Source organism: Leucopleurus acutus (genome assembly GCF_964270905.1).
Source record: "Leucopleurus acutus genome assembly, chromosome: 20".
Classification (NCBI taxonomy): Eukaryota; Metazoa; Chordata; class Mammalia; order Artiodactyla; family Delphinidae; genus Leucopleurus; species Leucopleurus acutus.
This window is the reverse complement of record NC_139162.1, coordinates 56,077,559-56,103,954: the sequence shown is the minus strand read 5'-3', so window position 1 is coordinate 56,103,954 and position 26,396 is coordinate 56,077,559. Positions and strand designations below refer to the sequence as shown.

At 57.1% G+C, this 26,396-nt stretch overlaps 4 protein-coding genes across 4 annotated transcripts; 2 read left to right on the top strand and 2 right to left on the bottom strand.

Annotated features, from left to right (window-relative positions):
- The first annotated feature begins 240 nt into the window (after positions 1 to 240).
- Positions 241 to 5,065, top strand: UBE2S (ubiquitin conjugating enzyme E2 S). The gene is made up of 4 exons (XM_082862217.1): positions 241 to 424; positions 1,031 to 1,178; positions 2,523 to 2,713; positions 4,599 to 5,065. Exons 1-4 carry the CDS (start codon positions 422 to 424, stop codon positions 4,926 to 4,928), a joined length of 672 nt encoding a protein of 223 aa, XP_082718343.1. The 5' UTR covers positions 241 to 421; the 3' UTR covers positions 4,929 to 5,065.
- Positions 5,066 to 12,934: 7,869 nt separating this feature from the next.
- On the bottom strand, positions 12,935 to 15,662 carry RPL28 (ribosomal protein L28). Its single transcript, XM_082862537.1, has 5 exons — positions 15,512 to 15,662; positions 15,258 to 15,346; positions 15,039 to 15,162; positions 13,290 to 13,408; positions 12,935 to 13,076 (listed from the first exon to the last, which is right to left on the bottom strand). The coding sequence occupies exons 2-5, from the start codon at positions 15,336 to 15,338 to the stop codon at positions 12,987 to 12,989; spliced, it is 414 nt and encodes a 137-aa protein (XP_082718663.1). The 5' UTR covers positions 15,339 to 15,346; positions 15,512 to 15,662; the 3' UTR covers positions 12,935 to 12,986.
- Positions 15,663 to 17,169: 1,507 nt separating this feature from the next.
- Positions 17,170 to 20,282, top strand: TMEM238 (transmembrane protein 238). Its single transcript, XM_082862371.1, has 2 exons — positions 17,170 to 17,753; positions 20,162 to 20,282. The coding sequence occupies exon 1, from the start codon at positions 17,210 to 17,212 to the stop codon at positions 17,744 to 17,746; it is 537 nt and encodes a 178-aa protein (XP_082718497.1). The 5' UTR covers positions 17,170 to 17,209; the 3' UTR covers positions 17,747 to 17,753; positions 20,162 to 20,282.
- A 933-nt stretch (positions 20,283 to 21,215) lies between these two features.
- Positions 21,216 to 22,590, bottom strand: TMEM190 (transmembrane protein 190; the record flags this gene model as incomplete). The annotated part of the gene is made up of 5 exons (XM_082862275.1): positions 22,481 to 22,590; positions 22,355 to 22,390; positions 21,671 to 21,796; positions 21,505 to 21,589; positions 21,216 to 21,414 (listed from the first exon to the last, which is right to left on the bottom strand). The coding sequence occupies exons 1-5, from the start codon at positions 22,536 to 22,538 to the stop codon at positions 21,216 to 21,218; spliced, it is 504 nt and encodes a 167-aa protein (XP_082718401.1). The 5' UTR covers positions 22,539 to 22,590.
- Between the last annotated feature and the right edge of the window lie 3,806 nt (positions 22,591 to 26,396).

Sequence of the window (26,396 nt, the reverse complement as noted above, 5' to 3'; positions counted from 1 at the left end):
TCCATCCTCCCGGATCCCTCCCCGACCACCGCGTACCCCCATTGGCCGGCCCGCCGAGCGCCCCCTCCCCAACTTCGGCCTGCAGCTTGCTGGAAGGGAGCGAGCTCGTCGAACGCCGAGGGCTGTGCGCGCTGACGTCACGGGTCGAGGCACGGCGAGAGGGGCCCACGAGGGGGCGCGGCCTGTGGGCGGATATAAAAGGGCGGCGGTGCGCGCGCAACAGGCTTAGTGCGGCCGGGCACTGGGGGCGGGTGGAGGTGCGGTGCGGTTCGCGGCGGGCGTCGGAGGCAGCGGGGAGCAGAGCGGGGCCGCCGGGGCCTCGCTAGGGCCGCAGCGGCAGCAGTTGGGCCCCCCGCCCCGGCCGGCGGCCGGAGAGCGCAGGAAGGGGGCCGGGGGGACCCGCCCCCGGCCGGCAGCAGTCATGGTGAGCTAGGCGTCCAGGCCCGGGAGGGGTGGTTGGGCCCCCCCTAGAGGAGGAGGCGGGGTCTCAGGAGCCTCTCGCGGGCGGCTTGGGGGATTGGAGGGCCCACCTGGGTATCCCGGGCCTGAGATGGGCCCAGGGGCCTTCCTGTAGGCGGGGCGGGGCGGGAGGGGAGGGCCCGGCCGAGCTCCGGGCTTTTTGGCCCGCCCGTGGGTGTTTCGGGAACAACGACGCTCCGCCGCCGTCTCCAGGCTCGAGTTGGGGTTTCCAGGGTGGTCTTAACCAAGATTAGGTGGGGAAGGGGGACCGGCATAGGCCTCGGGCCTGCCCGGAATCATTCGGGGACCTTGCGGAGCTACGAGCGGGCTTTGGGGTCTTCTGGGGAAGGTGGAGTCATCCGCAAGCCCTCGGCAATCCGCCCTATTTCTAGTGGGAGATCAGCTTGGGGCGGTCGCCTGAAACATCCTGGGTTGGGGGTTCTGGGAGCTCGGGGTGATTGACAGCCTGGGACTGCAGGAGTAAGACTAGGGTGCCACTGCATCCTAGATCCTGCAGGAGGCACCAGGCCCTGGCTCTGCCCGTGGCTCACCCCCTTGTCTCCATACCTAGAACTCCAACGTGGAGAACCTGCCCCCCCATATCATCCGCCTGGTGTACAAGGAGGTGACGACACTGACAGCTGACCCACCTGATGGTATCAAGGTCTTTCCCAATGAGGAGGACCTCACTGACCTGCAGGTCACCATCGAGGGCCCTGGTGAGTGTGGGAATGAGAGGGAGGGGTGCACTTCCTAGATCTCCGTCAATCTTAGAGCAAGGATAGGAGGCTCCCACTGTGAGGTGGACTGCCAGACCCTGAGGACGCAAGGGTAGACATGACAGGCACACCTGTTACACATGGTGCTCACAGTACGCAGGGCAGGACACTAGAAATGACAAGTAATTGTATATACTTTCCCCGTAAGTGTTGTGAGAAAAATTCTGGGGGCCAGGAGAGCATATAATGGGGCCTTACCTGGGTTTGGGTGTTTCCTCCATCCTGAAGTATGGGTAGGAATTAAGTGGGATTGGGAAGAGGATGCCAGGTGGGGAGAAGTGTCAGCAAAGGCCTGGAGGGGAGGCTGGATCATCTCAAACTCCTTCCTGCCGCCAGTGTTAGGCTCTCTGGGGACCAAGCAGAGAACAAATGCAGGCTTTCAGGGAGATAACAGTAATAACCACATAACTACAGGGGACCGTTTGATCTTGCAGAGTGGCTTAGCAGGTTGTTTCACGTGCACTACATTTAAGTTATTAGTTGAATTTTTATAAGTGAAGAGTGTGATGAAGGACCTAGTCTGGAGTTGAACTTGTGGGGAGGGGGTCAGGGAAGCCTTCCTGAGGAACAGAAGAAAAAAGACTTGTGAAGCTTATAGGGAACAGATCTTTTAGGGCTTGTAGACCTCTTTTAAAGGAGTTTGGAAAGGAAGCCTTTGGAAGGTTTAAAGCCGGGCCAGTGGGTCGCTTCAGACTTCACTTTGACTTCAGTGAGGGTGGGGATAGAATCTGGAGGCCGGTCAGGAAGCCGCTGACCATGGGCATCCATCAGGTGAGAGAAGTGGTTCCGCTGGACTTGGAGGTGGGCTCAGATTCAGGAGTGGACCTGGAGGTCAGCTGCCCAGGCTATGATGGGTGGGACGTGGGGGCTGGGGCATGAGGAACAGCCATGGGTCTGGAACAACTCCCAGTGTTTGCTGCGGCAGGGAAGACCACGGAGTGGACAGAACTGTCCTGACATTTGCCTGAGAAGCTTCCAAATAGATGTTTTTCCTAGGAGCTGAGTGGGCACGTGTGTCTGTGCCTCTTGGGAAGGGTGTGCTGTGCCTTCACTTGGGAGTGAAGAGGGATCCGTGGGTGGGGACGACCAGTCAGGGGGTTTACTCTGAGCTGGGGGTGGTGCCTGTGGCCCCCTGGGAACCTGGGCCTGTCTTCCTCTCGAGAACCCCCCGTCTGGTGGAGGAGGCGGTGGGGCACTTGCCTCGCAGCCAGACCGTGGAGACTGGTTTTGGGGGTGCCTGGAAGGCCTGCGCCTCCTGACACTGTCCCCCTCCCTGCATTCCAGAGGGGACCCCATATGCCGGAGGCCTCTTCCGCATGAAACTCCTGCTGGGGAAGGACTTTCCTGCCTCCCCGCCCAAGGGCTACTTCCTGACCAAGATCTTCCACCCAAATGTGGGCGCCAATGGTGAGATCTGCGTCAACGTGCTCAAGAGGGACTGGACAGCTGAGCTGGGCATCCGGCACGTGCTGCTGGTGAGTTCTGCCTGGGCCTGGGCCTCCCTCCTGGACGCATCCCAGTGATGTCCAAGCCACGGAGCCTTGTTTCTCTTCTAAAGTCAACACTGAATTGGTTGGGGCTTCTACATAAGAATCCAGATTTCCAGCTTTTCTGGAAGGGTTGGCAGTGCCCAGCTACCTTTGCTGTGGAACAAGTGATGGTTTGTGTAGCAGGACGGTGTTCTGACAGGTACAAGTCAACCGTCTGGTTAGGGCGAAGATAGATTTTCCAGTATCCTGCAGCGTACAGTTCATTGGTGTTTCAGTAGTCACAGCTGTACAACCGTCACCATTGTCATTCCATCGTTCCTCAACCAGGGGTGGTTTCGTTCCATTGGGGACATTTTTAATTGTCACACCTGGGGGTGCTACCAACACCTACTGGGTGGAGACAGGGAAGCTGCTGCACATCGTGCAGTAGGGACCACCCCGCAGAGAACCATCCAGGCCCACCTCAGCCAAGCTGAGGTGGAGACAGCCAGACTACTCTGGTGCTCCAGGGTCCCCATAGGCCACTTAAAGCATGTAGGTCACCTGATGCCTCTCCACCCCTCCCACAAGGTGAAATTTAAAAAAACAAACACTGAATTTCTAATGAGCCCCTGGGGCAGTTGGTAGGGAGGATGGGGAATTGGGGTTTCCTGCAGGGCCCGGGGGAGGATTGAGCACCAAGGTAAACAGACCCCAAACCTTTTCCTCCTCTCCCTGGAGTGTCAGTGGTGGCTGCCAGCAACACCAGAGATGATCTCACAGAATAACTCCCAAGTGTCCCCAACAATCCCTAGGGCCTGCAGTGCGGGGCCCAGGCCAGGCTCAGCCATGGGAGGGCAGCTGTGGGAAAGGCGGGCAGTCAGGCCTCTGGTTGTGGGGTGCAGTTGTCAGAATTAGGGTGTGATGCTGGTCCCTCATGATTATCAGTGACGTGTGTTGGGCCAGGTGCTTTGGGGAGTACTTGTTACTGCCCCCATTTACACGTGAGAGCATTTCACCTGCTCAAGGCCAGACAAGTTCTGGGTTCCTGGGGTGCTCTGCGTTCCCTTTTAGAATCAAAGTGGAGGTAAAACAAACACGGCTTAGGGGCCACAGCTGTCTGGGTAGACTCCTCTTAGAACGGTCCATTGGGGGCTGGCTGGTCACACCTTTTGGCCTCGATTTACTCTGCAGTTAAAATGGGCAGATTAAGGAATATTGAAGACTCACTTCCTTCCTGGACCACTCTCGACTGTCCTCGGGCATCAGTCTCTGTTTATGCCCTGGTGCCTTTCTCTTGGGTATTAACAGCTTGCCCAGCCAGGATTTGTGCCTCTGCCCTTGAGATTCCTGTGAAAGCCAGCGATAGCTGTAGCTTTAAGCATCTTCCTGTAGTGTAATGTAGAGCTAGTTGTCTAGTTGCTAGTTCCTAAGTTGTCCCCCTCGCTTCCTTTTTTTTTTTTTTTTTTTTTTTGGCTGCATTGCGTCTTCGTTGCTGTGCACGGGCTTTTGTCTAGTTGCAGCCAGCAGGTGCTACTCTTCGTTGTGGTGCGCAGGCTTCTCATTGCAGTGGCTTCTCTTGTTGCAGAGCACGGGCTCTACAGCGCAGGCTCAGTAGTTGTGGCGCACGGGCTTAGTTGCTCCACGGCATATGGGATCTTCCCGGACCAGGGCTCGAACCCATGTCCCCTGCATTGGCAGGTGGATTCTTAATGACTATGCCACCAGGGAAGTCCCCCCTCACTTCCTGAATGACCTGGGGCGAGTCACTGATCACGGTGCCTGCACACATGTGCCATCTGGGGGAGCGGTGTTGGGAGTTGAGGCCACAAGGCCGGACGTGTGAGGCTTGGGGGACCGGCCCCCCCTGACCCTGGCGCTCTCCCCACAGACCATCAAGTGCCTGCTGATCCACCCTAACCCCGAGTCTGCCCTCAACGAGGAGGCGGGCCGCCTGCTCTTGGAGAACTACGAGGAGTACGCCGCCCGCGCACGCCTGCTCACAGAGATCCACGGGGGCGCAGGTGGGCCCAGCAGCGTCAGGGCCGAGGCCAGCCGGTCCCTGGCCAGTGGGGCTGTGGCCTCCACCGCTGACCCCATGGCCCCTGGGGGCCCAGGAGGGGTCGAGGGGCCCATGGCCAAGAAGCACGCGGGTGAGCGTGATAAGAAGCTGGCAGCCAAGAAAAAGACGGACAAGAAGCGGGCGCTGCGGCGGCTGTAGTGGGCTCTCCTCCCTCCCTCTCCTACCCGCCACCCACCTGCCCCCAACTCTGTCTCTAAGTTATTTAAGTTATGGCTGGGGTGGGGGAGGGCACGGGGGCACTCGGACCTGGATTTGTTTTTCTAAATAAAGTTGGAAAAGCAGCTGTTGTTGCCTCCACCACCCTGGCTTTGAGCAGTGGGCGCCCCAGCCCGAGTCTTCACGTGGGCTGAGCACAGGTCTCTCAGCTCAGCGGGCCTCCTGTTGGAGTCAGAGACGCCCTCTGTCTGAGGGGTGCAGTGCCAGGCACGGGCCTGCTGCTGATCTCTCCTGCCCTTGTTCTCCTGAAATGGGCATAGTGGCCGGGCAGTGGGTGTGGGAGCTCCGTCTGTCTGCCGTGCGCTGGGGCACTTGATCCCGCTCTAGCCAACAGAACATGTTCCTGTGGATTTCTGTATCATATATCACAAATCCCAGGCCTAAGGAGACACCTGTCTTACAATTTGCGTTGGTTGGAAGTTGGTGTGACGGGCTGGTCGCTGCTCGGGTTTCAGAAGTGAAGTTGAGGATCCACTGGGCACGCACGTTCCTTTCTCGGGTCCTCTTAAAACTCAAAGCTGGCGGGATTCAGTTTCTTGGGGTCATAGGGCCTGGGGCTATCCCCAGCTCCTAGAAGCTGCCAGGGTTCTCACCCCACAGCCCCCTTTTGTGGGACCCAGTTGATTAGATGAAGCTGATGAGCCCCGGGTGATAACTTGACTGCAGGAACATGTCCCAGCGTGGTCACAGGTTCTGCCCTCACTCCAGGGGTGGGGGTGGGAGACCCGGTGGCGCAGGTCAGCTTCCTGCATGCACCCCTGTGGCATGGCCCTTCTCCCTGCCCTGTTCCTTCATCTGCAGGAGGGCAGACCTGCTGGTCGTCGTACCTCTTGGACTGTTATGGAGGGTCAGGTAAGGGCCGCAGACCCGGACAAGTGTCGGGGTTCTCGGCTGGTGGGAGAGTAGGGAGTGGTCGGCCTTGGCAGAAACCAGCAAAGGCACAGATGGGGAGGCCAAAGATTTTGTCGCCCTCTGTCAGGCTCTGTGCCGGGCCTTAGGACACAGTGTCAAAAATGATCATAAAATACAGAGAAAGGAAAGCCTGGTATGCCAGTTTTCACAGTTGCTTCCTTTGTAATCAGCAAAGCCTGGAAATATAACCCACATGTTCACCAATGGATGAATGAGTAAAGGAATTGTGAATTCACACAGTGGAATACTACTTAGCTAAACACTGATACACAAAATAACATGCTGAGTGAAGCCATATACGGAAGAGTACAAAATACTTGATTCCATTTCTATGAAATTCTAGAACAGGCAAAGTTAGTCACTAAGGGCCAAAAGCAGATCACTGGCTGTCTGAGATAAGTAGGATAAAGTGTACAGGGGTGTGGGAAGGCTTTGGGTGTGATGAGTACATTCCAGATCCCAATTATGGTGGGGGTCACATGGGTGCATAATTATGTCAAAACTTATAAAGTATATACTTAAAATAGGTGTATTTTACTTTGTGTAAAGTATATCTAAGAGAAGTTGATTTAACTTTTTAAATCAAGGACTTCTGTTTATCTAAAGGAGAATGAAAGACAAGTCAGTGGGACAAGTCAGTGGGGTTGTATGCAATCGAAATGGACAAATCCAAACATGTATAAAGAGCTCCTACAAATCAGTAAGAAACAACACAAAAGTTGGCAAAAGCATTTGCACGAATGCTTCACAAAAGGGGAAATCCCAAAGACTACCAAGCACATGCAAAGATTCCCGTCATCACTAGTGATGGGGAAAGTGCAGTGTAAACCCAAGTTGAGACCACTATGCTCCCGTGAAACTTGCCACAATGATAAGATCTGACAACGCCACATGCAGAGCCACGGATACTCTCCTGGTCCACAGGGCGACCCTGGCAGGAGCGTGAAATGGTAAAAGTCACGTGGGGACGCAGTAGTATCTCATTACTCAGCCTTCTTGCACATGTACCATAGGCTGCAAAACCACATTTGTCCTAATTGCAAGCAGAATAAACATGCTTGTATATTCAAGGAGCAATACTATACAACACAAAAGTAGTGGACCATCACTACTTCCAGCAGCGTGGAAAACAACATCAGCCTAACAAGCAAGTCACAGGAGACCCACAGTCTGAATGCCTTCGCACACAATTCCAAAACCGTCAAAACCAAGCCGTGCTGCTAAACACACATACCTTGGCGGTAAAGCTGTAAAAGCAAGAAGATTGTTTCCCTAAAGCTCAGGATACTGGTTACCTCTAGCCAGTAGGGAGCCCATGAGGGAAGTGTATAAATGTGTTTTGTGTGCTTTTCTCTGTGTCTGCTATATTTCAGAATTTTAACAACATGAAGAAGCTCACTGAGATATGGACCAATCTCCAAAATATGTGAGAAAGAGCAACATGCCAATGCTGTACAAGATACGCTACCATTTCTGTTGTTTGTTTTAATTTTGTTTTAAATAGGATGTGGGACTTCCCTGGTGGCGCAGTGGTTAAGAATCTGCCTGCCAATGCAGAGGACACGTGTTCGAGCCCTGGTCCGGGAAGGTCCCACATGCCACGGCGCAACTAAGCCTGTGCACCACAACTACTGAGCCTGCGCTCTAGAGCCTGCAAGCCACAACTACTGAGCCCACATGCCACAACTACTGAAGCCCTCCTGCCTAGAGTCTGTGCTCCACAACAAGAGAAGCCACCATAATGAGAAGCCTGTGCACTGCAACGAAGCCCCAACGCAGACAAAAATAAATAATAGGATGTGTATTTGCTTGCATATTCATCGAATGCCTCCAGAAGGTTACATTAGCTCCTGCAAATACTGTCCCAAGAAAGGAGAGCTTGGAATACCATGTGCATGTTACCCATTCAAAAAACAGACTTAAGAAAAAAAAAAGCAAGCAAAGACTTGACTTGTTTTAATTTTAAAGTTAACAAGAGCTTCTTCAGTGAAACGGCTCCCTCTCATTCCCATCTCCCCACACCCAATTCCCTTAATCAGGGACAACCAGTGTCAGCAGGTTCCTGTGTATTTTTCTGGGGAAATTCTATGCAAACGTAAGCAAATTTGAACATATTTTCTTTTTCTTTTTCTTTTTTGGCCACACCATGCTGCTTGTGGGATCTTAGTTCCACGACCAGTGATTGAACCCGCTCCCTCGGCAGTGAAAGCGTGGAGTCCTAACTGCTGGACCGGCAGGGAATTCCCATAAACCATATTCTTTTACGTCCAGCGTTTCATCTGTGTATAACACAGCACGTCGCACCTGAGTTTTTTGACTTAGCACATCTTGGCCATCTGTCCTGCAGCACTCACAGCCCTTCCCTGCCCTCAGCTGTGCCCTAATGTATGTCACACTGAGCTGGAAGGAATGACCTTTGTGCATGGATCCCACGGCACACAAGGAACAGAGTCAACCTTTTCAAGTGACATCCCCGTGCCAGAGGGCACATTCATTTGTAATTCTGTACAGACATGGCCAAACTGTTCCCCGTGGGTTTGTACCCATTGACGCTGTCAGTGACATAAGTGTGCCCATCCCCCCCACAATGGCCTTAATAAGTGCACTTTGATTTTTACCCAACTTCTGGGTGTTTCTCAACCTGAGAGGCGAACACTATCTTAGTCTATCTTTAAAAGACTTTTTTTACAACAGTTCTGGGGTTACACAGAAATCGTGAAGACAATAGTGCCCCCCCCCACCCTTGGGTGCATCTCCTCCATAAATGCTACACTAAGCGAAGGTACTGAAACAAACGTGCTGGTTTTGCTGTGAGAACCTGGCCAAGGGCCACGGGGGTGACATACAGTCAGGGTGAACTCAGCAGGCCTGGGGTGCTCAAGGCCCACAGGTGGATGATTGTGAACAGTTTTCAAGATGAAACACAAGGGACTTCCCTGGCGGTCCAGTGGTGAGGACTCTGCACTTCCACCGCAGGGGGCACGCGTTCAATATCTGGGCAGGGAACTAAGATCCCACATGCCAGGCGGCATCGTCGGATCCGGGGCTGGGATCCTGGGCTCCTCGCATGTCTCCAAACCACGTGCTCATGTCATTTTCATAATTAAAGACTTTAAAGAATAGATTTTATTACAGCAAATGACTACAAGAAAAACAAAGAGATTTTTAAATTCCTGGACTGGGAAGAAACAGCCTGGAGGGAATGCAGCAGAGGACGCAGCGGTGTATTCACAGAACCCATGTGGACTGGGAGACACGGGCACTAGCATGTGTGGGTTTGTCCTCAAAGTGCTCGGAAAAACACGAGCATTGTTTTGTGTGCAAATAGTTATAGACATGGGAAGACATTTGTGATTGTTTTGAGTCCATCTGCTCAAGATAATTTATAATAAACTGTTCATTCATGCAAGGAAGATTTGTGGGCTTGTCCTGGCCGGCCATGTTACAAGCTTTCTGCACATTTAACCACAAGGACCTTAGGAAGTAAGGTCTATTCATATGCACGTGTCACAGGCACAGAGGTTGAGAAGTGATGGAGCCCTGATGTATCTGAGGTATCCGTGAAGATGGAACTATAATCAAGGCCAGTCCTTCCCACGAACAGAGCACGTCTCAGCCCTGAGTTTCCACTGCTCGGAGTGACCTTGTGCGGGGTAGCTGCCAAGGGTGCGCCCTACACTCTCTGCAGACATTCCCCGGATTAGTACTGGAGACAACAGCAGCAAACTAAACCAAGATCTCTGCATCGCAGAGCCCTGAGGAATCAGACGCTTGAAACAACCTTATTGTTTCATCTGTAGGGAAACTGAGGTGCAGAGATAGTGACTCACGCAAGCGTAGGAACTGGCAGATGTGGAACTGGAGGGGGATGCTGTGGGTGGTGGGGGACGGGAAGGGTGCGGGCATCTCTCTGGGTACTTGCCTGTAATCTCACTGCCTCCTGGCCCCCCTGTTCCTGTCGAGAAGCCAGCAGTTAGTCTTACTGCAGTTCCCTTGCACGTGAGGTGCTCTTCTCACGCTTTCCAGATTCAGTGTTTTTACTATGATGTGTCTGGGTAGTTATGATTTTTTAAATCTTGTATTCTTTATTTGCTTTTCCAACTTCCACGCCAACATACATCACTTGCGAGAAAACAAAGTGTGCATAGATAGCCCCCCACACAAACCACACCTGCCGCCAAGCTCTCCTCCCCCAGGAGGGAGATGGGCAGCTGAGATCTGCTCCCTCCCAGCAGCCCTCTCCTGGTCCCCCTCACCGAAGTGCCACCCAGACCCCTGGCATGGCGTCCCCAGCCCAGCCACCCTTGATGGCCTGGCCACCCGCAGGGCTAGAGGTCCAGAGACCGAGTGAGGCTGTGTTATGAGGAGGAAACTGAGGCCCCAGAGGGAGGTAGTTATCTTGGGGGTTCCGGTGACCAGCCGGACTCCACATGGGCTAAGGGCCTAGAGGAGCAGGGCTCTGGGGCAGACAGGGAGAGGGACACCATCTGACGACCGGCCGCCACGTGGGTGAGCAGATGCTCAGCGCTGTGTGCATGTGGTGTGCTGGGGTGCCAGGCTAAGTACTGCCTCACAAGACACACCCACTAGATGGACTTCAGTGCTGTGGAGAAAAATGAAGCCGGTGTGGGGGTGGGTTTTGATTTTTAAGAGTGGCCAAAAGAGGGACTTCCCTGGCAGTCCGAAGTTTAAGACTTGGTGCTTCCACTTCAGGGGGCGCGGGTTCGATCCCTGGTCAGGGAACTAAGAACCTGGATGGTGGCCAAAGGGGACAAGTGGTCAGGAGAGACCTCACTGCCCAGCAACATGTGAGAGTAAGAGGCCCTGGCTCCCTGTGGGGAAGCACCTTCCAGACAGAGGAACAGCTAGTGCAGATGCTCCCAGGCAGAACCGCGTTCTGTGGGGGACAGCAAGGGGCTGGGCATCTGAGTGAAGATGGGCCCGACTAGCCAAGGCTAGGGGGCTGCCTTTCACTCGGAGTGGGATGGGAACCGTGGGAGGGTTTTGAGCAGATGTTAAGTCGCCTAAGTTCCACCTGGAACTAAGGATACCACTCCACCTGGGTTGAGGACAGACCCCAGTGGGGCGAGGGTGGATGGTCCAGGAGAGGAAGAGGGTTTGGCAGGAAGCGATCACGTTCACAGCCACTGAGGAAGGCTGGAGCGGGCAGCAGGGTGGGAAGGGGGTCAGGAACTGTCCAGGTGTGTGGAGCTCCTGGGCCTCAGCACAGAGCTGTGAAGTGGGGGCAGGGTTGTCGTCTCTGCACAGGGTCCTCAGGATGGCAGAGACCTGAACCCTTGGCCCATGGCATAATGGCTGGCACATAATAGGTGCACAGGAAACACACCAGGAGCAATGATGTGGGTGACCTTTACCCATCTGAGCCTCGGTTTCTACATCTGTAAGGCGGGGATGACACCTGCTTCATGGCACATCTGGGGTAGTCAAGAGAAAACAGCCACTCCTCAAGTGTACATGTACGTACGTATGTGTGTACACACGCACGCCACAGGCTCATCTGAATAGTTACAGACGCCATCCAGCTTGTCATAGGCTTAAAACGCTACACCAACAGCTGTTTACCACACTTACCTGCATTCTTTAACCCAGGGGTCCTCAAACCCCGGGCCGTGGACCAATACTGGTCCGCAGCCTGTTAGAACTGGGCTGCACAGCAGATGAGAGGCAGAAAGCAAAGCTTCATCTGCTGCTCCCCATGGCTCGCGTTACTGCCCGAACCATATTTCCCTCCCCCAGTCCCTGGAAAAATGGATTTCCACAAAACCAGTCCCTGGTGCCAAAGAGGTTTGGGACCGCTGCTTTAGCCCACTTAATTCTGACAAGAGGCAGAGCTCCAGTTACTTGCCCAAGGCCACACAGCTAGCAGCTGAGCTGGCAGAAGGACCCAGGCAGGTGCCCAGTGGCAGCGCCTACAAGGACCACGTCTCGGTTGTAATAAACACAAGGAAGCAACTAGGAGAACCGACGTTAGACCCAGCGGTCAGAAAAGACCTCTGAGGAGACAGAGCTGTGCAGCCTGGGGTAGGGCTGGAGACACGCTGCGCTGGAGCAGTCAGGAGCAGCTGAGGGCAGTGGGGAGGGCAGTCACCTGCTGAGAACAGGAAGCAGGTGAGGGACGGTGCTGCAGGGACGCTGGGCTCACCCCCAGTGCAGCAGGAGGCAGAAACACTTGGCCAGGTGGGCTCCTCGCCAATAAACGGCTGTTTAAGGACATGCCTACTGGCAGGAAGCCTGAGGCTGCCACCTTCCTCCTGGGTGGCGGGTGCAGCTTATGTCCCCCTCTCCCAGGTGTGGACAGAGTCCCACAGGCTTCTGGACTCAGGAGCTGCACTGGTGCCCGTGAGTGCAGTTCTGGGCCCAGACCAAAGGCCAAGGCATGCTGAAGGCCCTGTCCACCCCCAAGTCCTAGGATGCTCACTTCACACCTGCAGAGCCCCCTGGAGAGGCCGAGCTGCCCCAGGACCCACAGTGGGAGGGGAGGGCCAGCCTGCCTCAGGCTGGAAGAGGCTGGGGTCCCAGACAGCAAAGACCCAGACTGTAAATGCTTCCTCCTTCAAAGGCCACACTGCCAACACTGCTGTGACACAGGCCACAGAACTATACAAACAGAAGGTGCGCTGACCCTTGGTCTAGATGCCCACCCCTCACGAACCTTAGACTAAATGTTAAAAAATCAAAAATTTCCACTTAATGTCTCTCTTGAAGCTTTGTCATGCATCAGCAGAGTATGAGATCATGCTGATTCTAGATTTTACTTAACCTGCAGTTCCTTTTTTTGCGGTACTGGACAATCACCTCTGAGCGTCGAATGTAAAAATTCACACCAACGCCAGCCCTCCGTGATGGGCAGAAACGATGGGCCAAGGACACACACAAAAGCTGGGGCTCAGCTCCCCCACCTGGACCTGGTCCCTCCAGACTCAAGACACTGGGACGACTGTGTGCTGCCGGCTGGTAGGGGAGCCCCTGGGGACATGGCCTGGAAGGCAAGGAGGTTGCGGCAAGTCAGCTGACAGCTTTATTGCATTAGGGAAGGGGACAGATTGCTCAGGAGCTCTTGGTGGGGCGGGTCCGCTTCCTCTTCACCATCACAGGCTTCTGGCTGCGCAGGATGGCGCTGGCTCTGCGGATGGCAGCCTGGGAGGCGAGGCGGCCTCAGGTCACCCACCCCACCAGCTGTGCCCCCCACCCCCACATGCCTCCCAGATGGGCAACGTTCCCTCTTCCCCAGAGCGCAGGTCCAGCTCCAGTCACCAGAGGGCCGTCCTTCACAGCACTGGCCAGGCTCCCTGGGTCCCCACTGTGTAGTTGCCTCCACCACCTGGCATCAGCTCTCCAGCCCCCACTCACCATACGCAAATCCGGGCGGTACTTGTTCTTTCGGATCATGTGCCGGATGCTGCTGAGGGTGGCCCGGGCATTCTTGTTGATGGTGGTCCGCACGTAAGAAGTGGCCGGCTTTCGCTGGCCTGGTGGGGTGGGGAGATGAGGAGCCCCAGGGGTCAGACGGTCTGGACCTTTGGTGCCCACCCCCGGGGTGAGGGCACAATCCCACCCAGAGAACCTGAGTGCCCTGACTGTGTGAGCCTGGGAGGCCGCCCCATCTCCAGGCATCAACTTACAAGACAATGACGAGGACAACCACAGGCCAGGCCCTGCACCTGTATAGGCGTCTCCTCCCCAGCCTGTCCCTGAGACACAACACTGTTCATCTCACTGGACAGAAGTGGAAGCAGACGCAAAAGGACCAGGACTCCCTTGCCCAAGGTCCCATGCACAGTTGTGTGACTCCAAGGAGAGCCTGGGCGAGGTGGGCACTTGGCACCATGCTGACCAGGTGGCGAGCGCTCCCCAGAAAGCAGCTCTGGCTCCTCTCCCTTCCGCACCCTCCTGGGCCCTAGCTACCCGCTCAGCAACAAGTGTCTAAAACGCCAAGCTGTGAGGCTGGGGTGATGTGGAGCCACAGGAGGACCAGGGTAAGAAGAGTCCTGGGGAAAACACCTACCCATCACCTGTGCACAAGTAGAGTTGGACTCCCCTGCCCAGGATAAAAAGGAAAACACCCCCTTTATTGTGCCAAAGAGCTGATGGGGTCCCGGCTAGGATCCTGTGCTCCTGGGTTTCCCCCCAGATGCCAAGGTCCCTGTACCATACTGGGGATTTGATGTTAGCCTTCTGACCCCAGAGGAGAGCCCATGGTACCTCCTCAGGTCAACCAGATTCCTGACAGCCGAGGAAAAGCCACCCAACAATCCAAGAAGGGAAAGCAAAGTTTTTGGGACCCAGCGCACCAGACAGGGTTCTCAAGAGTGTGGGAACCTGAGAAGCCCAAAAGCATAAACAACTGGTTGCTCCCGGGTCTGTGCTTCTGGGAAGGGAGGTTAACCGCCTTCCTCCTGAGAACAGAAGGCAGCAGATGTGGCTGCTGCTGTCAGTGAACAGGACACAGGGCTCAGAACCCAAAGAGAAACCGGTCCTAATCAGGGATCCGGGAAAAAGCTCATTCCTATCTGTTAAAACCCACTGCCCATCTACAAACAAAAGTGTTGCGGGTGTGGTACCATGACTCAGCTATTACCAAGACACACCCCTGCCTCCCCTTGACCTCCTCTAAGAGTCTAAAAGAGCCTGTCTGTGCCTGAGACACAGGGAAGTGGGATGCTGAGCGCCCCATTCTGAGTCCTTGAAGCCAGAATGGGAGCCAAACTACTGCTTCAGACCCAAGCTGTCACTTCCTATGCGGGAGCCAGAAGGCGGCTCCCCATCTGTTTACCTGAATTTTCCCACCGGTGGAGACAGACTTCCACCTGCTTCAAGGATTTATTCTGAAAACATCATCAAACCGTGCAACCCTGTAATTTAACCCTGACAAGCACCCAGCGGACTTCAGGTGCTTTTAATTTCTCCACTTTCTAGATGATAAGCTCACATACCTGGTGGGCTAGCTTGGAGAGGAACCAGCCCCCCAGGTAAACGTCCTGACCCCAGGAATCCTCCATTCAATAGCAGAATCACTCCCGCGGCCCGACAGTAAAAAACTACAGCCCCCTGCCCCGGATGGGGATCTGTTGCCTGGGCCCAACCAGGGCAAATGCTCACCGGATCTCCGCTTCATGACCACCACGACCCCTTTGCCGTCCGCCGCCGGCTCCACGCCCACAGTCTTGCGGTGAATGAGCCCGTTGTAGCGAAAAGAGTTGCGGGCCTTCAGGTTATTGGGTTCCTGGGAAGAAGGACGCAACGCGGTCGTGAAGAGGAAGGGGGCACAACAATCGTAAAGGTCCCTCCCTCCGACCCAGCCGTCGGGGCCCCGCTTACGGTGCTGTACGTCTGCTTATTCCTCTTGATCAAGAAGCTGGAGCAGTTCCGCACGACCATCCATTGCAGATGCGCGGACATGGCGGCAGCTGCGGAGAAAGGGGCGCGGGAAAACGTCAGGGGCGCAGCAGGCCGACGCCGGACAACAGAGGAAGGCTGCATTTGGGGACCTGGCGAATGGGAGCACCGCGTGGGCCGAGGGCGCCTAGAAATTTGCCAGGCGGGGCTGGGCGGCCTAAGGTGGCGGCGCTAACCTGGGCGGCCGAGACTAACTGCGGGGGACGAGAAATGAGAATCCACAGCGACCTAAGGCGGCGGGGCCGGGGTGAAGCCAAGAGCGCGAGAGGCGCAGTGAGAGAGGCAGGCAGGGGCACAGACACCCGGTGGCAGGCGCGAGAGGCGGTCACGCGGACGCAACTCACCTCCTCTCGTGGCGACGGCCGGATACGGAAAGAGGCAGGTGGGGGGCGGGGCGACGCCTTTAATAGCAACACGCATTTCCGCTTCCTCTCAGGGTACGCGCGCGCCGTCGCCTGTCCCCGCCTCCTTCCGCCCGCCTCCGAGGCAGCTCGTTCGGCTATTTCCTCCAGTCAATCTCAAACCGTTCGGGGACTTTCGGAACTCTTCGGCTGGGAACCCGAGGGCGTGTTCTCGACGCGGAATTGGTACAGTTCCGAGGGCCCTTCGTGTGTTTTCGGAACTCCACGGCTGGATTTCCGAGTGTGTCCCTTTCCAGAAGTCCCAAGTCCCCTTCCTCAACGGCTTCTCTCCAATATTGCCACTCAGAGCTTGCCACAGGATGGGTGCTCAATAAACATTTGTTTTATGAATGAACTTGTTAGTGCGTGAACTATTTAAACCACACAGGGACTTCGGGTGCTTCCAGGTTCTTCGTAGGCCCTTCCAAGTTCTTCGTAGACCCTCGGCTATTCCCGACGAAGGCAGCAGGCTCGGTCGGACATTTTCGGAACTCTCCGGAAACACTCTTCCGAAGGGCGGCCGGCTTCCCTCTTATTGGCCCATGCCCGCTTCGAATCTCTTCGGAAACACTCGGTCTCCATTCGGCCACGTTCGGAAACCTTCGGCTAACCCCGGGAGCTCCCTCTCAATTCGCCCTCCCCAGGGTCCTCTTAAGCTCCTGCACTATTTCGAGTCTAGAGAGAAGCCGGGCGGACCCTTCTCGCAGACTGCCACCCATTTCCTCTAAGGGCGAGGTGTGTTTGGAGGAAAAGAGATTTGCCTGGGAAAGGTCTTGGTTTCTTTAGGGCCTGCATACCTGTTCGCCCAGCTTATTTCCTGTGCCTCGCGGACTCCGGCCCTATTCTCCCCCTCCATTCCGCCCTATGTCACACCCGTTACACTTTAGGGAAGTTTATTTTCTGTTGTCAGGGTCCTCTTTAAGGGGCAGGAGGCTCGCCTGATATACCTCTGAGTCCTCAGCCTCACCAGCACAGGGCCTGGAAAGACTCCAAGTGAACAGAAGGAATGACGGTGCTTTATGTCACCTCCATTAGGGCACCTTGAGTTGTGATTACGTCCAGAAACTCCTTGAGGGCAGGGGCCTTGTCTGGCCCATCTCTGTGCCCTTGGACTTCGCCGTAACGAGTCCTGACAGTCCAGAGGCCCCAGGAGAAATCTGAGCAAACAGGAATGTTGGGGTTTGCCCTGCTGCCTCTATTAGAGCCCCCCGGATTTTCACCATGCGCTGCTTCAGGCTCCTTACGATGCAGGGGCCCTGGGCCGCACTAATCTGTGCGCCCAGCTGCCCCCAGCATCGGCTTCTGAGGGCCAGGGCGCCCTCGGGCCGGGCCCGTCCGCACCCAGCCCAGCTCAGGTGACCAGGCGGGTGCCGGGCACACCTGGCGCAGTCCCCTGACCCCGCCCCGGACCGGGCCGCACCCGGAACGCGGAACGCTCTCCGTCGGAGCCAGCCGCTGCGGTGGAGCAGGTCCATGGCGACGGTGTCGGCGGTGTGCGCCTCGCAGGGGCCCCCGCCGGGCGCACCGTCCCCGCCGGCGGGCGCGCCTGTGCCCGCGTCCGGCCTGGGCCGCTGCCGGTTGGCGCTGCTGCTGGCCGTGGCGATGGACGTGGCGGGCATGGCGGCGCTGCTGACCGGCGTGTTCGCGCAGTTGCAGGTGCGCGGCCGCGACTTCGGCGACCTGCTCATCTACTCGGGCGCGTTGCTCGTCTTCCTAAGCCTGCTCGGCTGGATCCTCTGGTACACCGGCAACATCGAGATCTCGCGCCAGGAGCTAGAGCGCGACTACGGCCTGCGGCCCTCGGCGCTCGCCCGCCTCGCGCGAAAGCTCTCCCGCCGCTGGTCGGCGCCGGCTTCCTCCTCCGCCGGCCGGCGCGCCGCGCCCAGCTCCTGGGGAGCGCGCCCCGCCGCCCGCACGCCCCAGCCGCCCGCCACCGGCTCCCGCCGCGTGCGCCTGCAGCTCGCCGCGCTCGAGGCCGGGCCTGGGGCGGCGTGTGCGAGCAAAGAGTGAGCCCGAGGTGAGGGGCGGGGAGGCGGGGAGCGGGGCGGGGCAGAGGGGAGAGGTGGAGGGACCGAGGGACAGGGGGGAGATGGAGGGACAGCGGGAGAGATTGAAGGACAGTGGGAGAGATGAAGAGACAGACGGAGAGCTGGAGAGGTAGTGCGAGGGAGGGAGGGAAGGACAGAGGGGAGAGATGGAGAGACATCAAGGAGAGATGGAAATGGAGAGGGAAAGGTGCAGAGACAGAGACAATGGGGAGAGAGAGACAGGTAGAGGTCAAGATTGGAAGGCAGAGAAGCAAAAACTAGCAGAGACCCAGAGGATGAAGACCTAGAGACAGTTGGCATGGGTGCAGACTGAGGAGAGACAAATGAGACCCTGCCCTCAGACGTGCGTGAGGGCTGGAGAGTCACCTTTAGCTCCACCAACACTTGGAGATTATTCGTCCCTGTGCTCCAGTCCCCAGGTGCACCGAGTCCTACTTCCCATTTAATCCTCCAAGGGTAACAGAGTCTCTGAGGTCACTGCTATTACTATCCCCATCCCGGGGAGGACACTGAGGCCCCAAAAGGTGCCACCTCTTGCCAAAGGGGAGGTACCTGTTGCACTCTCCAGAGTGCACTCCTCCGCCAGAGACCTGCTGTGGCTCCCTGTTGCCCTCTGGTCAAATGCAAGCCACTCGCTATGTGTGTGTTTGCCACATCTCAGCCCCACATCTCCTGCCTTCTCTGCAGTTAGAATGACCTCCCTTAGTCCACGATGGCCAGGCTGTCTCACACCAACTGGCCTCTGTCCATGCCTTCACCTACACTGGGGGTGCCCTTGTTGTCTGCACTCCACTCAGAAAACTTACCAGGTGTCTTCAGATCCAACTGAACTTCAGTGCCTTTCTCTGGGTCTTCACATTGTCTGAGTGACCATTGTTATTGCTTGTATCACTGTGTGTTGTATGTGTGTGTGCTGATACTTCTCTCCCACCCAACAGGGAGCCCCTGGAGGGTAAGGCCTGGGTCCCTGGTGTCTTTGTTCTTAGCATGCCCCAGCGAAGAGTGAACTCAGGAAGTCAGAGGTTGAGGATCCGGTGGGTGGGTGGATGGATGGATGGATGGATTGGGTTGATGAATGAGTGGATGGATAGATTGATTGATGGATGGATGGGTGGATGGAGTTGTGGGTGGAGAGGTGGATGGGTGAGTGGATAGAGGGATAAATGGATGAATTGCTTGATGGATAAATAGGTGGTGGATGGGTGGCTGTAGTTGGATTGATGGATGGATAGATGAGGGTTAGATGGTTGGATAAATTGGTTGATGGATGGGTGGGTGGATGGATGGATATGGTGGGATTGATGCTGGTAGATGGGTGAATGTGGGGTTGTATGGATGTTTGGACAGATGGGTAAGTAGATAGATGAGAGGATAGATGGGTTGGTGGGTGGGTGGATGGATGAGTGAAACAATGGATGGATGAGTGACTGAATCAGTTTCTCAAATGGAGGTTACATAAAAGAATTAAATTCTAATGCCCTAAGACATTCTTTATAGGTGATGAATTAACTTTCCTTCTATGCATCCAGAAGGACAGTAATATACCCTTTTTTTGTGAGAATTTTGAAAATAGTCCAATCATATGCTATGTTCTGTGGTTCAGATGAGGAAACAGTTTATGCATAGATGAAGCATGAGCTAACACAAAATTTGGCATACAATGCAGAAATAACCACCTGTGGTTAAAATTACCCCTGGGAACACTTTACCTTGCCCAGAAGTCTAACACAGCTGGGTAGACCTCTGCTGCTAGAACCACTTGCCAGAAACTGGCCAAGCTGACCGGCCTGTAGGCCCCTCTTAGAAGGAAAACGGGCCTGTCCAAACACAGGACTCCATAATGGCAGGGTGAGGTGATTCCAACCCATGAGGGACAGAGAACTGGAATTTTAACAGAGGGTCCTGTAGGTCCTGGCTCTGGTCACTTCTCTCTGCCTCTGGGACCAAAATTAGTTGAGAAGATGTGCAGAGCCAAACCCATCCTATGTCATTTCTCCCCCCATTTCATCTTCTCTGTCTCTGCCTGTCTTTCTCTTTGTCCCTGTGTCTGTCTGTCTTTTTTTATCTTTGTGCCTCTATCCTTCCCTCGACATATTTGTCTCCCCCTCTCTCTTTTTTGTGTGTAAGTCTCTCCGTCTCTGCCTTTCCTTGCCTCTCATTCCCCACCTTGTACCACTGAGTTCCGGTGAGTTAAAGGCACAGTCGCTGCCGCAAGTCAGGGCACGGAGTAATGAAGGAGCCAATGAGCAAGTGCGTCAGTCAATTGTGAGGGACTGAAGCGGGAGGAAAGGGCTCCTTCTCCTGGGTGGTGGTCCTGGGATGCAGGGATACACGCAGGGGTCCTGAGCAGCCACTAACCCCATCCTCCCTCCTGCAGACGAACGCATGGCCACACCTGTCAGGACACGATGGAGATGTGCAGCTGCCCCATCGCCATCTGGCTGCCAGGATGCCTACCTGTCCTCCATCTATCCTCCCCTGGATAAAGGGCTCTGCCTCACTGTGCTTCATATCTGTCTGGAGAGGGACGGCACTGGGGCAGGGGTGAGGGAGGGGCTGCCCAAGCCCTTGGGGACCTAGGAGCCTAGCTTCACGTTGTCGCCTCATGGAGGGGGACAGGAGTGGGGGGCAAGGATCTCAAGCCCAGACCCACCCCCTGAGTCCAGACCTCCCTCAGCCCAGGTTCCTCTGTTAGTTTGAGGTCCCCAGAGATGCAGACAGAGGGATGAAGACTTGCAAGATATTTGTTGGGGACATACTTATGGAGGGTAGGTTGGAGTAGCTCTGTTACCTGAGAAAGGAGGGGCGGAGGAAAGAGGACTGAGCACGATGAGTCTTCAACTGTAATGAAGTTCCAGGAAAATTTCCGTGCCACCACTAGGGAGTCTGAGAGCTATAGTCGTCCGGCGTTCTGGGAAGCAAGGCAAATGCCTGCTGGCCCAAGGGCGGCAGGATCCCAAGGGCAGGCAGCAGAGGCTGTCAGGCAGCGGCAGAAGGACAGCTGAGGGGCACGGTGGTCCATGTCCCCCCAGCCCAGCTGCAGTCCCAGCCCAGGCCACCCACAACTCACCCCAAGCCCCTCAGTCCAGACCCCCCATAATCACAGCCCAGGACCTACACTCAACTCAGGACCCCCACCAGCTCAGGCCTCCCCCGATCAGCCCAAGTCCCTCTCAGCTCGGATCCTCCCCACTTACCCCTGGACCCCAGATGCCCGTCAGCTCACACCCTCCATGATCACAGCCCAGGCACCCCCCAAAACACACACACACACACACACACACACACTCTCTCTCTCTCTCTCTCTGCCTCCGGGTCTTATCCGTCCCCTGCTTCATGTTTCTCAGAAAAGAGACCATGCATCTCTGCTATATCTGTATTGAGGGATCCCTCCAGGGGTGCCCCTAATCTTCCTCCTCCCCTGCTTCCGTTTATTCGCCCCCTTCCGTGCCCTCCTCATCAGTGCCCCCTGAGATGTCCAGGGCCCCCTCTGTGGGCATGCTGCCAATGGATGCCATCTTCTTTTCGCTCGGTGTCCGGTCCTTGGGTAACAGAGAGACGGTCTGGGACAGGTTGCACTTGCCCTTCATGAACCACGGCAGCCGCAGCATATCCCGTCGCTTGGCCCACCTGGCAGGGAGGGGACACCCTCAGCTGTGCCGTCCACCTGGCCCCGCCCGCCAGGGCAGGGGAGCCCCCCCGAGCCCCGACCCCACTCACCAGAACAGGCAGATGCTGGAGCTCAGGAAGAGGAGGCCTCCGCACATCCAGCCGAGTGCCCACATGTGCTTCCTCTGCATGTTTTCTGCACAAAGCAGGGAGCCATGAGACCGAGGGGTCCCTGCCACCAGCCCCCCCCCAGGGGCCCCGGCTCCCCGGCACACACCATCCGGCCGCTGGTGGTAGCAGACCCCGTTGCGGTAGCAGCATCGTAGACGCAGACAGAGATTCGGGTTCTCAATTGCCACCTGGCCCCCACAGCTCTCCCGTTCCCAGACATCTCCCTCACAGCCTGGGGACCAACGCGAGAAGCAGCTTCCTCACAGAGCCTGACCCCAAACCAGGCTCTGGGGCTGCCGGCCTAGTGCTTACTTCGTGCTGGACCCTGGACTCCAGGCCCCCAGCCCCTCTCCCCTCAGACCCAGGGGTCCGGGCCCCCAGCCCCTCCCCCCTCAGACCCAGGGGTCCGGGCCCCCAGCTCCTCCTTCCTCAGACCCAGGGATCCGGGTCCCCAGCCCCTCCCCCCTCAAACCCAGGGGTCCAGGCCCCCAGCCCCTCCTCCCTCAGACCCCGGGGTCTGGGTCCCCAGCCCCTCCTCACTCAGACCCAGGGGTCCGGGTCCCCAGCCCCTCCTCCCTCAGATCCAGGGGTCCAGGCCCCCAGCCCCTCCTCCCTCAGATCCAGGGGTCCAGGCCCCCAGCCCCTCCTCCCTCAGATCCAGGGGTCCAGGCCCCCAGCCCCTCCTCCCTCAGACCAGGGGTCCAGACCCCAGCCCCTCCTCCCTTTAGACCCAAGAGTCTAGTCTGGGCTCCTTATCCCCAGGGGACCCAGGGTTTCCTCCACTGCTCACTCCATGGATAGAAGAATCCCTGGATTCCATTCCCATCTGTGAAAGAAAAGAGCGGTGTTGGGAGGCTGTATGGAGGGTGAGGAGGGCCTCTGCTCAGCTCTCTGACCCTCTCATCAGCCCCCTCACCTACTGAGCCCTGCATTAGCAGGAAGAGGCCCAAAGCAGGGATCCCAGACCCCACCATGTCGCCTCCCCAGGCTCCTGGGGCCTCTGTGGGGAGAGACCTTGAAGGCCATCACCCCAGCAACCGGCTCGCCCCACCCGCCTGCCCGGCTGGCCCCCAAAATTCTAAGTTCTATTTCTAGGGAGCCCCCTTAGCAATTGGGAAGAAAGAAGGGGGGGTCACACTGGCCTGGTCACACCTGGTTGCTAGGGAGTTGCTTCCTTAGCAACCAGGTGGAAGGGGCCTTGTGGGTGGGATGGGGCCCTGGCATTAGAAGAGCCTCCTTAGCAACCTGCGTAGAAAGCAGGTGGGAGTCTAAGACGTCTCCTCCCAGCCAACCAGGGGACCCAGGGAGTGGGCACCCCGAGACCTTCTTGCCAGGGAATCCCTCTGCTTAGTAAACATTCCTGAAAGGCAGCTCCAGGTGACCCAAAGGTTCCTGAGACCTGGTTGCCAGGGAGTCTTCACCCTAGCAACCAGGGGCAGGGGGCCTGAGGCCCAGAAGACCTCACTGAGCCCCATTGTTAGGGAGGCCCCCTAGCAACCAGGAGACCTAAGAGGGCGATGAGAAAATGGGGGTCAGGCCATAGGCCAGAGCTCTTGCTCCAGAGTCCCCTGGTCCCAAAGGCATCCAGGCCTCCTGATGGGGAGGGCCAGGATCCGAGAGGTCTGAGGCCCCAGGTGGTGGAGAGGGGACTCATGGGAAGGGAGCCCCTTCTAGCTCGGTCTGTTTCCCCCTCTGCAAACAGGGAAATGGGTCCGACTGGGATCCCCAAGCTTCTGGTTTGGTCCACCCCAGTGGTGGGGGAGGAGGTCAACTTGGGGGCTGGGGTGGGAACATGATCCCTCACTCTCCCCTGAACCTCCACTCAGCTTTCCAGCCAGTGAGGAGGGGACTCAGCTCTCCTGGGGCGGTGTGTCTTTGTGCCCAGATCCTGAGTCTGAGGGAAGAGGGGCTGGGGGTCTGGACACTTGGATCAGAGGGAAGAGAGCATTTGGGGTCAGGACTCCCAGGTCTGAGGGAAGAGGGGCTGGGCATCTGGACCCCGGGGTCTGAGGGAGGAGGGGGAAGGGGACTAGGTCTGAGGGCAGCTGTCCAGGAGTCCAGACCCCATTTCTCAAGAAGCCCTTTGAGGCTGCCTCCCGTCCTACCCATCTCCCGTAAACATCCTGGTGGGTGCTGAGTGGGCCCAGGGTTGCCTTCGTCAGAGATGACACAGGTCCGAGGGGCTCGGCAGGGGGCCGGGGGTGGGGGTCAGAGGGGTTGTGGGGCTGAGGCCGGGCAGCTGCTGACCGTTTCCTGTGTCAACATCATCTGGACCCACTTCCCAATTCCCGGGATTCCTCAGGGATCAAGGAGGGGGTGGGGGGGCGGGGCCGCAGGGCCCTGGACCGCGGCTTGGGGCTGGGGGGGCCGCCGTCACGGCCCTCACCACTAATGACAGGTTTGGGCCGCCTCTGCGGCCCGCCTGCCCCGTCACCCCCCAGGGGCCAGACAGGACCCCCCAGGGACAGACAGACGGACACACACAGACTTGGACCTGCTGACCTCACACCAGCCAGCTCCACCTCACCCAGGGGCCAGCACATGAGCATGGACCCCCTGGGGTCCCCCGTCATATCCCAGTGGCATCTCCCCCCACGGCTGTCACCCCTCAGAGTCTCAGCTCCGTGTCACCCCCAGTCTTTGTCTCTGCACCCCTGAGCTTGTCTCTGCGTCTGTATGGGTCACAATTTTTTTTTTTTTGCATCTCTGTCTCTCACTCTGGCCTCTGTGCTCCTGTCTCTTTCTGTTTGTCACAGTCATCTCCTGTCATTGTTTGTGAGTCTCCTACCCTGCCTCTCCATCTCTTTACTCGTGTCTCTGTCTTTGTCTCTCCTTCTTGCTCTCCTTTCCACAGAAGTAGTCTGAGTATCCCCAACCCTGGGGAAGATCCAGGAGTCCTGAGTAACCCCCACCCTCCTGTCCTGCACCCACCGGCCTCCTGCTGCCACAGTGAGGAAAGATGACCCCGCATCCCCGGGGCGAGAGGGCCGAAGCAGGCCGAGGGGACTGTCACTAGTCGGGGACTGATGACCCATGCCTAGACCCCTGACCTTCCCCAACAGAGCACTCCCCAAATTGCAGAATGGCCACAAGTTTTCTCTACCTTTCTTGAAACAAGGGTTTCGGACCTGGACACCTGCCACTTGGCTCTGAGGGAGGAGGGGGCTGAGAGCTGGACCCCTAGATCTGAGGAAGTAGGCGGCTGGGGGTCTGGACTCCTGAGTCTGAGGGAGGAGGGGCTGGGCTCTTGGACTCCTAGGTGAAAGCAATGGGGTTGGGGCCGGCAGCCCCGGTTCCCCCGAGGTGGAAGGGGCTGCCATCACCAGATCCCTACTGTGGCTCTCAGGCTGGGCCCAGGCCCAGTCCCCCATCCCCTCAGGCCAGTCCATCTCCCAGACTGGTGGCCTGAGTCACCTTGGCTGGCCCCACCGGTCTTGGGGGGGGGGCTACGTCAGTTCTCCCCTCACTGACGCAGCCTTGGGCCCCCCCACGCTGACTCAGCCGGAAACAGGCCCCCTGAGGGGCGGAGACCCAGTGGTCAGAGGCCTGGGTCCCAGCATGAGTAGGGGCTGGGGAGGGCCCCTGGGGGGCCCTGGCAGGGGTGGCCATGACAGAGAGGCAGAGGGAGTTCTTACCTGAGGCGATGAGGTCATGTCCCACCATGGGGGGGCTGTGACCTCACCTCCCTGGGGACCTGAGCAGTTGCCCCCCCAAGTGGTGGGGGATGGGAGGGGGAGGACTTCAGCCAGCATTCATCCTCAGAGCCCCCCTGCCAGCTCAGCAGTCTCAGGGGCGGGGAGGGGGAGGGGTGTCTGCGGGGAGACCTTTGGAAGTCCTTGTCACCTTCTGTCTTCTCACTACCCTCCACCCTTCTCTGCCACCCTTATCCTGGGGGTTGGGGTGCTCCTGGGGACTTGGGTTCCTGTCATGGTCCCTCACTCTTCTGCCGTGAATCCCCGGGGCCTGGTGCCTGGTACTCCCTGTGTGCATCTGTGTTGGCACCATGTGCCTGGTACTCCCTGTGTGCATCTGTGTTGGCACCACCGTCCCCCTGAGTCTGTGTCTCCCACCCCTGCTCCCACCCCTCTCCGCATCTCCACCTCTCCACCTCTCCGCGTGGTGTCCTCCCTGCCCTGTCCTGGTCTCCAGCTCCCCCCACCCATCCCAGCTGCTCTCTCCGTGTCTCACCATCTCCATCTCTCCCAGGGGCTCCCTCTTTTCCTCCGTCTCCCTGGATATGTTAATAAAAATCAACGGTGAGAATAGCAATAGTTCGCATTTACTGAGAGCTGGTTGTGTGCTTTACAGGCGTGAACTCACTGTATCCTCACACAGGCTTTTGGGAGGGGGTCGTGCCCGGGGTATCCCTATTTCACAGATGGAGAAACCAAGGCACAGAGAGGTGAAGCCATGTGCCCGAGGTCTCACCTCTACTGGGTGTCTCGATGCCTCTTTCTCTTGGTCCCTGTCTCTCTGCCTCTGGTCCTCTCTCAACATGTTCCAACGTGTCTCTTGGAGAAAGGCCCCCCCTCTCTCAGTCCCCACTGCTGAGTCCTCGTCATCTCAGCATCGGCATCTCTCAGAGGATCTCTGCCCCTTGGGACTTCTCCATCTCTGTCACCCTGCCTTGTGTATCTCTTTTCTGCCGCCTGCCTCCCCTCTTTCTGGCATGCCTGTCTCTGTCCCTTTTCCTTTTGGGGGTCTCTCTGGGTCTCTCCAGACGTCTCCTGCTGTTTTCATCGTGCCCCTCAAACCTCACTTTGCTCTCCTGTTTCTCTGCCTCTGCAGCGTGTCTCCTTGGCTGTCTCCATCTCTGCACCTCAGACTCTCTA